The following is a 10,000-nucleotide window of genomic DNA, read 5'->3' on the forward strand; positions in this document are numbered from 1 at the left end:
CTGGGTAGAGAGACACTGGGTAGAGAGACACTGGGTAGTGAGACACTGGGTAGAGAGACACTGGGTAGAGAGACACTGGGTAGTGAGACACTGGGTAGAGAGACACTGGGTAGAGAGACACTGGGTAGAGAGACACTGGGTGGTGAGACACTGGGTAGTGAGACACTGGGTAGAGAGACACTGGGTAGTGAGACACTGGGTAGAGAGACACTGGGTAGAGAGACACTGGGTAGAGAGACACTGGGTAGAGAGACACTGGGTAGTGAGACACTGGGTAGTGAGACACTGGGTAGAGAGACACTGGGTAGAGAGACACTGGGTAGAGAGACACTGGGTAGAGAGACACTGGGTAGAGAGACACTGGGTAGAGAGACACTGGGTAGAGACACTGGGTAGAGAGACACTGGGTAGTGAGACACTGGGTAGTGAGACACTGGGTAGAGAGACACTGGGTAGTGAGACACTGGGTAGAGAGACACTGGGTAGAGAGACACTGGGTAGTGAGACACTGGGTAGAGAGACACTGGGTAGTGAGACACTGGGTAGAGAGACACTGGGTAGTGAGACACTGGGTAGTGAGACACTGGGTAGATGAGGCACGGGGTTAGTGAGACACTGGGTAGAGAGCACTGGGTAGTGAGACACTGGGTAGAGAGACACTCGTGGTAGAGAGACCACTGGGTAGAGAGACACTGGGTAGAGAGACACTGGGTAGAGAGACACTGGGTAGAGAGACACTGACTTGCCCCTCCCCCTGAAATCTCTCGACCAATCGCAGCCTCCCCCCGGAGTTCCCGGTGGCCAATCGGCGGCCTTCAAGGCGGAACCGGCCGACCAATCGGGTGGCGGTGGAGGCGGAGCCTCGGCGGGCGACGGCCAATCAGAGGAGGGGATGTTGGGGGGGCTGGAGGCGGTGAAACGGAGGGTGATGGGTGGCACCTACAGCTCCACGGTGAGTCGCGTGGAGTCAGTTAGAGAGTAGTTAGTTAGTGTAGTTAGTTACTACTTAGTATATAGCGTAGTAGTTAGTTAGTATAGTTAGTGTAGTGTAGTTAGTTACTACTTAGTATATAGCGTAGTAGTTAGTTAGTATAGTTAGTTACTACTTAGTATATAGTGTAGTAGTTAGTTAGTATATAGTTAGTGTGTAGTTAGTTAGTGTAGTTAGTTACTACTTAGTATATAGTGTAGTAGTTAGTTAGTGTAGTTAGTTACTACTTAGTATATAGTGTAGTAGTTAGTTAGTGTAGTTAGTTACTACTTAGTATATAGTGTAGTAGTTAGTTAGTAGAGTTAGTGTAGTGTAGTTAGTATAGTTAGTTAGTAGTGTATAGTGTAGTTAATATAGTGTAGTTAGTGTAGTTAGTGTACTAGTCGAGTTAGTTAGTAGTTAGTATAGTTAGTAATGTAGTTAGTGTGTAGTTAGTAGTAGTTAGTATAGTTAGTAGTGTAGTTAGTATAGTTAGTAGTTAGTAGTTAGTATAGTTAGTAGTGTAGTTAGTGTGTAGTTAGTATAGTTAGTAATGTAGTTAGTAGTGTAGTTAGTGTGTAGTTAGTATAGTTAGTAATGTAGTTAGTAGTGTAGTTAGTAGTAGTTAGTATAGTTAGTAGTGTAGTTAGTTAGTAGTTAGTATAGTTAGTAATGTAGTTAGTAGTGTAGTTAGTGTGTAGTTAGTAGTAGTTAGTATAGTTAGTAGTGTAGTTAGTGTGTAGTTAGTATAGTTAGTAATGTAGTTAGTAGTGTAGTTAGTAGTAGTTAGTATAGTTAGTAGTGTAGTTAGTGTGTAGTTAGTATAGTTAGTAATGTAGTTAGTAGTGTAGTTAGTAGTAGTTAGTATAGTTAGTAGTGTAGTTAGTGTGTAGTTAGTATAGTTAGTAATGTAGTAGTGTTAGTAGTAGTAGTTAGTATAGTTAGTAGTGTAGTTAGTAGTGTAGTTAGTGTGTAGTTAGTATAGTTAGTAATGTAGTTAGTAGTGTAGTTAGTGTGTAGTTAGTATAGTTAGTAATGTAGTTAGTAGTGTAGTTAGTGTGTAGTTAGTATAGTTAGTAATGTAGTTAGTAGTGTAGTTAGTGTGTGTAGTTAGTATAGTTAGTAATGTAGTTAGTGTGTAGTTAGTAGTAGTTAGTATAGTTAGTAGTGTAGTTAGTAGTAGTTAGTATAGTTAGTAGTGTAGTTAGTGTGTAGTTAGTAGTAGTTAGTAATGTAGTTAGTAGTGTAGTTAGTAGTTGTTAGTATAGTTAGTAATGTAGTTAGTGTGTAGTTAGTAGTAGTTAGTGTAGTTAGTAGTGTAGTTAGTAGTAGTTAGTATAGTTAGTAGTGTAGTTAGTGTGTAGTTAGTATAGTTAGTAATGTAGTTAGTGTGTAGTTAGTAGTAGTTAGTATAGTTAGTAGTGTAGTTAGTGTGTAGTTAGTGTGTAGTTAGTAGTAGTTAGTATAGTTAGTAATGTAGTTAGTGTGTAGTTAGTAGTGTAGTTAGTAGTGTAGTTAGTATAGTTAGTAATGTAGTTAGTAGTGTAGTTAGTAGTAGTTAGTATAGTTAGTAATGTAGGTAGTGTGTAGTTAGTAGTAGTTAGTATAGTTAGTAGTGTAGTTAGTAGTGTAGTTAGTAGTTGTTAGTATAGTTAGTGTGTAGTTAGTGTGTAGTTAGTAGTAGTTAGTATAGTTAGTAGTGTAGTTAGTAGTGTAGTTAGTAGTAGTTAGTATAGTTAGTAATGTAGTTAGTAGTGTAGTTAGTAGTAGTTAGTATAGTTAGTAGTGTAGTTAGTGTGTAGTTAGTAGTAGTTAGTATAGTTAGTATAGTTAGTAATGTAGTTAGTGTGTAGTTAGTAGTAGTTAGTATAGTTAGTAGTGTAGTTAGTAGTGTAGTTAGTAGTAGTTAGTATAGTTAGTAGTGTAGTTAGTGTGTAGTTAGTAGTAGTTAGTATAGTTAGTAATGTAGTTAGTGTGTAGTTAGTAGTAGTTAGTATAGTTAGTAGTGTAGTTAGTGTGTAGTTAGTAGTAGTTAGTATAGTTAGTAGTGTAGTTAGTAGTGTAGTTAGTAGTAGTTAGTATAGTTAGTAGTGTAGTTAGTGTGTAGTTAGTAGTAGTTAGTATAGTTAGTAGTGTAGTTAGTAGTGTAGTTAGTAGTAGTTAGTATAGTTAGTAGTGTAGTTAGTGTGTAGTTAGTAGTAGTTAGTATAGTTAGTAGTGTAGTTAGTGTGTAGTTAGTAGTAGTTAGTATAGTTAGTAGTGTAGTTAGTGTGTAGTTAGTGTGTAGTTAGTAGTAGTTAGTATAGTTAGTAATGTAGTTAGTAGTGTAGTTAGTGTGTAGTTAGTATAGTTAGTAGTGTAGTTAGTAGTGTAGTTAGTGTGTAGTTAGTATAGTTAGTAATGTAGTTAGTAGTGTAGTTAGTGTGTAGTTAGTAGTAGTTAGTATAGTTAGTAGTGTAGTTAGTAGTTGTTAGTAGTAGTTAGTATAGTTAGTAATGTAGTTAGTAGTGTAGTTAGTGTGTAGTTAGTAGTAGTTAGTATAGTTAGTAGTGTAGTTAGTAGTTGTTAGTAGTTGTTAGTATAGTTAGTAATGTAGTTAGTAGTGTAGTTAGTGTGTAGTTAGTAGTAGTTAGTAGTGTAGTTAGTGTGTAGTTAGTATAGTTAGTAATGTAGTTAGTAGTGTAGTTAGTGTGTAGTTAGTAGTAGTTAGTATAGTTAGTAGTGTAGTTAGTGTGTAGTTAGTAGTAGTTAGTATAGTTAGTAATGTAGTTAGTAGTGTAGTTAGTGTGTAGTTAGTAGTAGTTAGTATAGTTAGTAGTGTAGTTAGTAGTTGTTAGTAGTTGTTAGTATAGTTAGTGTGTAGTTAGTGTGTAGTTAGTAGTAGTTAGTATAGTTAGTAGTGTAGTTAGTGTGTAGTTAGTAGTAGTTAGTATAGTTAGTAATGTAGTTAGTAGTAGTTAGTATAGTTAGTAGTGTAGTTAGTAGTGTAGTTAGTGTGTAGTTAGTATAGTTAGTAATGTAGTTAGTAGTAGTTAGTATAGTTAGTAGTGTAGTTAGTAGTTGTTAGTGTGTAGTTAGTGTGTAGTTAGTAGTAGTTAGTATAGTTAGTAGTGTAGTTAGTATAGTTAGTAGTGTAGTTAGTAGTAGTTAGTATAGTTAGTAGTGTAGTTAGTGTGTAGTTAGTATAGTTAGTAGTGTAGTTAGTATAGTTAGTAGTGTAGTTAGTATAGTTAGTAGTGTAGTTAGTGTGTAGTTAGTATAGTTAGTAATGTAGTTAGTAGTAGTTAGTATAGTTAGTAGTGTAGTTAGTAGTTGTTAGTGTGTAGTTAGTGTGTAGTTAGTAGTAGTTAGTATAGTTAGTAGTGTAGTTAGTATAGTTAGTAGTATAGTTAGTAGTGTAGTTAGTATAGTTAGTAGTGTAGTTAGTGTGTAGTTAGTATAGTTAGTAGTGTAGTTAGTAGTGTAGTTAGTAGTTGTTAGTATAGTTAGTAGTGTAGTTAGTGTGTAGTTAGTAGTAGTTAGTATAGTTAGTAGTGTAGTTAGTAGTTAGTAGTTAGTGTAGTTAGTAGTTAGTATAGTTAGTGTAGTATACTAGTAGTGTATAGTGTAGTGTAGTTAGTATAGTGTATAATGTTGTGTAGTTAGTGTATAGTGTAGTGTATAGTGTAGTTAGTTAGTATAGTGTATAATGTTGTGTAGTTAGTGTATAGTGTAGTGTATAGTGTAGTTAGTTAGTATAGTGTATAATGTTGTGTAGTTAGTGTATAGTGTAGTGTATAGTGTAGTGTATAGTGTAGTTAGTTAGTAGTTAGTGTAGTAGTGTGTAGTGTAGTAGTGTGTAGTGTAGTGTATAGTGTAGTGTATAGTGTAGTGTATAGTGTAGTAGTGTATAGTGTAATGTAGTGTATAGTGTAGTAGTGTGTAGTGTAGTAGTGTATAGTGTAATGTAGTGTATAATGTAGTGTATCTGTGTCTCCGTGTCTGTCTCTCCGTGTCTCTCCGCGTCTCTCTGTGTCTCTGTCTCTCTGTCTCTCTCTGTCTCTCTCCGTGTCTCCTCTCTGTCTCTCTGTCTCTCTCTGTCTCTCTCCGTGTCTCTCTCTGTCTCTCTGTCTCTCTCTGTGTCTCTCTCTGTGTCTCTCTGTGTCTCTCTCTGTCTCTCTGTCTCTCTCTGTGTCTCTCTCTGTGTCTCTCTGTCTCTCTCTGTGTCTCTCTCTCTGTCTCCGTGTCTCTGTGTCTCTCCGTGTCTCTCCCTGTCGCTCTCTGTGTGTCTGTGTCTCTCTCTGTGTCTCTCTCCATGTCTGTGTCTCTCTCTGTGTCTCTCTCTGTCTCTCTGTCTCTCTCTGTCTCTCTCTCCGTGTCTCTCTCTGTGTCTCTCTGTCTCCGTGTCTCTCTGTCTCCGTGTCTCTCTGTCTCTGTGTCTCTCCGTGTCTCTCTCTGTCGCTCTCTGTGTGTCCGTGTCTCTCTCCGTGTCTCTCTCCATGTCTGTGTCTCTCTCTGTGTCTCTCTCTGTCTCTCTCTGTGTCTCTCTCTCTGTCTCCGTGTCTCTGTGTCTCTCCGTGTCTCTCTCTGTCGCTCTCTGTGTGTCTGTGTCTCTCTCTGTGTCTCTCTCTATGTCTGTGTCTCTCTCTGTGTCTCTCTCTGTCTCTCTGTCTCTCTCTGTGTCTCTCTCTCTGTCTCCGTGTCTCTCTCTGTGTCTCTCTGTCTCTCTCTGTGTCTCTCTGTCTCCGTGTCTCTCTGTCTCCGTGTCTCTCCGTGTCTCTCTCTGTCGCTCTCTGTGTGTCTGTGTCTCTCTCTGTGTCTCTCTCCATGTCTGTGTCTCTGTGTGTCTGTCTCTGTGTCTCTCTCCGTGTCTCTCCGTGTCTCTGTGTCTCTCTCCGTGTCTCTCTCCATGTCTGTGTCTCTGTGTGTCTGTCTCTGTGTCTCTCTCCGTGTCTCTCCGTGTCTCTGTGTCTCTCTCCGTGTCTCTCTCCGTGTCTCTCCGTGTCTCTGTGTCTCTCTCTCCGTGTCTTTCTCTCTGTGTCTCTGTGTCTCTCTCTGTGTCTCCGTGTCTCTCTCTGTGTGTCTCTGTCTCTCCGTGTCTCTGTCTCTCTCTCTCCGTGTCTGTCTCCGTGTCTCTGTGTCTCTCCGTCTCTGTGTCTCCGTGTCTGTCTCTGTGTCTCCGTGTCTCCGTGTCTGTCTCCGTGTCTGTCTGTGTCTCCGTGTCTCTGGGCGTCTCTGTCTGCAGTGCGGCTTTGTGCAGGACGTGGTGGCCGCCATCTCCACGCCGGGCGCGGCCCGTGCCACCCACCTCAAGGCCACCTTCATGCAGGTGAGAGCCCCACGGCATGCTGGGTAATCACCCCAGTGCGTGCTGTATGTGTCTGTATGTATGTGTGTGTGTGTCTGTGTGTGTCTATGTATGTATGTGTGTGTGTGTGTCTGTGTGTGTCTGTGTGTGTCTGTGTGTGTCTATGTATGTGTGTGTGTGTGTCTGTGTGTGTGTGTGTATGTGTCTGTGTCTGTATGTATGTGTGTGTGTGTGTCTGTGTGTGTCTATGTATGTGCGTGTATGTCTGTGTGTGTCTGTGTCTCTGTATCTGTGTGTGACTGTGTGTGTGTGTCTGTGTGTGTCTATGTATGTGTCTGTGTGTATGTGTCTATGTGTGTGTGTCTGTGTGTGTATGTGTCTGTGTCTGTATGTATGTGTGTGTGTGTCTGTGTGTGTCTATGTATGTGCGTGTATGTGCGTGTATGTGCGTGTATGTGTGTGTGACTGTGTGTGTGTGTCTGTCTGTATGTATATGTCTGTATGTATGTGTCTGTGTCTGTATGTATGTATGTATGTGTGTGTATGTGACTGTATGTATGTCTGTCTGTGTATGTGACTGTGTGTGTCTCTGTGTGACTGTGTGTATGTATGTCTGTGACTGTGTATGTGTCTCTGTGTGTATGTGTGTGTGACTGTATGTCTGTATGTATGTCTGTATGTGTGTGACTATGTATGTATGTGACTGTGACTGTGTATGTGACTGTGTGTATGTGTATGTATGTGTCTCTGCGTGACTGTGTGTGACTGTGTGTGTGTGTGACTGACTGTATGACTGTATGTGACTGTGTGTATGTCTGTGTGACTGTATGTGACTGTGTGTATGTATGTATGACTGTGTATGTATGTGACTGACTGTGACTGTGTGTATGTATGACTGTGTGTGTGTGTGACTGACTGTGACTGTGTGTATGTATGACTGTGTGTGTGTGTGACTGACTGTGTCTCTGTGTGTGTATGTGTGTGTGTGTCTGTGCGTGTGTGTATGTATGTGACTGTGTGTGACTGTGTGTGTATGTGTGTGTATGTATGTGACTGTGTATGTGTGTGACTGTGTGTATGTGCGTGTGTGTGTATGTGTGTGACTGTGTGTGTGTGTGTATGTATGCGTGTGTGACTGTGTGTATGGGAACTGTATGTATGTGTGTGACTGACTGTGACTGTGTGTGTGTATGTGTGTGACTGTGTGTGTGTGTGTGTGTATGTGACTGTATGTATGTCTGTGTGTATGCGTATGTGACTGTATGTGTGTGTATGTATGTATGTGTATGACTGTGTATGTGTGTATGTATGTGTGACTGTGCGTGTGTGTGACTGTGTGACTGTGTGTGTGACTGTGTGTGACTGTGTGTGTGACTGTGTGTGTCTCTGTGTGTATGTGTGTGTATGTGTGACTGTGACTGTGTGTATGTGACTGTGTGACTATGTCTGTGTGTATGTGACTGTGTCTGTATGTGTGTGTCTCTGTGTGTGTCTCTGTGTGTGTGTGACTATGTGTGTGTGTCTGTGTGTATGTGTGTGTATGTATGTATGTGTCTCTGCGTGACTGTGTGCGTGTGTGTGTGTGTATGCGTGTGTGACTGACTGTGCGTGTGACTGTGTGTATGTCTGCGTGTATGTGACTGACTGTGCGCGTGTATGCACGTGACTGTGACTAGTTGATGGAGCAGCTGTTCCCGTGTGTATGTATGTGACTGTGTGTGTATGTGTATGACTGTGTGTATGTGACTGTGTATATGCGTGTGACTGTGCGTGACTGTGCGTGAGTGACTGTGCGTGCTGTGTGAGTAGTTGATGGAGCAGCTGTTCCCGTGTGTATGTATGTGTGTGACTGTGTATGTGTGTATGACTGTGCGTGTGTGTGTGTGACTGTGTATGTGTGTGACTGTGTGTATGTGTCTCTGCGTGCTGTGTGAGTAGTTGATGGAGCAGCTGTTCCCGTGGCTGTGTGTATGTGACTATGTGTGTGTGTGTATGTGTGTGTGTGTATGTGTGTGTATGCGTGTGTATGACTATATGTATGTATATGTGTGTGTAACTGTGTATGTATGTGACTGTGTGTATGTATGTGCCTGTGTGTGTGTGTATGTGCCTGTGTGTATGTGTATGTATGTGACTGTGTATGACTGTGTGTGTGTATGACTGTGTGTATGTGTATATATGCATGTGTAACTGTGTGTGTATGTATGTGACTGTGTGTATGTGTATGTATGTGTATGTGTATGACTGTGTATGACTGTGTATGACTGTGTATGACTGTGTGTGTGTATGTGACTGTGTGAGTAGTTGATGGAGCAGCTGTTCCCGTGTGTGTGTATATGTATATATGTATGTGACTGTGTGTGTATGTGTATGTATGTGTGTGTGTAACTGTGTATGTGTATGTATGTATGTGTATGTATGTGTGTGTGTAACTGTGACTGTGTATATGTGCGTGTGTAACTGAGTAGTTGATGGAGCAGCTGTTCCCGTGTGTGTGTATGTGACTGTGTGTGACTATGTATGTGTGTGTGTGTGTGACTGTGTGTGTGTGTGTAACTGAGTAGTTGATGGAGCAGCTGTTCCCATGGCTGTGTGTGTATGTGTGTATGTGTGTAACTGTGTGTGTGTATGTGTGTGTGTATGTGTGTGTATGTGACTGTGTGTGACTATGTATGTGTGTGTGTGTGACTGTGTGTGTGTGTGTGTATGACTGTGTGTATATGTGTGTGTGTAACTGAGTAGTTGATGGAGCAGCTGTTCCCGTGGCTGTGTGTGTATGTGTGTATGTAACTGTGTGTGTATGTGTGTGTATGTGTAACTGTGTGTGTGTGTGACTATGTATGTGACTATGTGTGTGACTATGTATGTGTGTGTATGTGTCTGTGCGTGTAGTTGATGGAGCAGCTGTTCCCGTGGCTGTGTGTGTATGTGTGACTATGTGTGTGTGTGTAACTGTGTGTGTATGTGTGACTGTGTGTGTGTGTAACTGTGTGTGTATGTGTGTGTGCGTGTGTGACTGTGTATGTGACTATGTGTGTGTGTGTGTATGTGACTGTGTGTGTATGTGACTATGTGTGTATGTGTGTGTGCGTGTGTGACTGTGTGTGTATGTGTGTGTATGTGTGTGTGCGTGTGTGACTGTGTATGTGACTATGTGTGTGTGTGTGTATGTGACTATGTGTGTGTATGTGACTGTGTGTGTATGTGACTGTGTGTGTATGTGTGTGTATGTGACTATGCGTGCGTATGTGACTGTGTGTGTATGTGACTATGTGTGTATGTGTGTGTATGTGTGTGTGCGTGTGTGTGTGTATGTGTGTGTGCGTGTGTGACTGTGTGTGTATGTGACTGTGTGTGTATGTGACTATGCGTGCGTATGTGACTGTGTGTGTATGTGACTGTGTGTGTATGTGTGCGTGCGTATGTGACTGTGTGTGTATGTGACTATGTGTGTGCGTGTGAGTAGTTGATGGAGCAGCTGTTCCCGTGGCTGTGTGTGTATGTGTGACTATGTGTGTGTGTGTAACTGTGTGTGTATGTATGTGTATGTGTGTGTGCGTGTGTGACTGTGTATGTGACTATGTGTGTGTGTGTGTATGTGACTGTGTGTGTATGTGACTATGTGTGTGTGTGTGTGACTGTGTGTGTGTGTGTATGACTGTGTGTGTGTGTGACTGTGTGTGTATGTGACTATGTGTGTGCGTGTGAGTAGTTGATGGAGCAGCTGTTCCCGTGTGTGTGTA

At 41.4% G+C, this 10,000-nt stretch overlaps 1 protein-coding gene across 1 annotated transcript in view; it reads left to right on the plus strand.

The window, feature by feature from the left end:
* Nucleotides 1-778: 778 nt before the first annotated feature.
* LOC133339266 (histone-lysine N-methyltransferase 2B-like) overlaps nt 779-10,000 on the plus strand; it is a gene marked incomplete at its 5' end in the record, with an annotated part of 60,485 nt that continues 51,263 nt past the window's right edge. Inside the window, 2 exons of the mRNA XM_061547404.1 lie at nt 779-952; nt 6,195-6,278. Coding sequence (XP_061403388.1) covers nt 779-952; nt 6,195-6,278 — 258 coding nt within the window. The remainder of the gene's footprint in view (nt 953-6,194; nt 6,279-10,000) is intronic.

The sequence above is a fragment of the Lethenteron reissneri genome, unplaced genomic scaffold (assembly GCF_015708825.2).
Source record: "Lethenteron reissneri isolate LAM-NWPU_2019-01 unplaced genomic scaffold, ASM1570882v1 scaffold_172, whole genome shotgun sequence".
NCBI lineage: Eukaryota > Metazoa > Chordata > Hyperoartia > Petromyzontiformes > Petromyzontidae > Lethenteron > Lethenteron reissneri.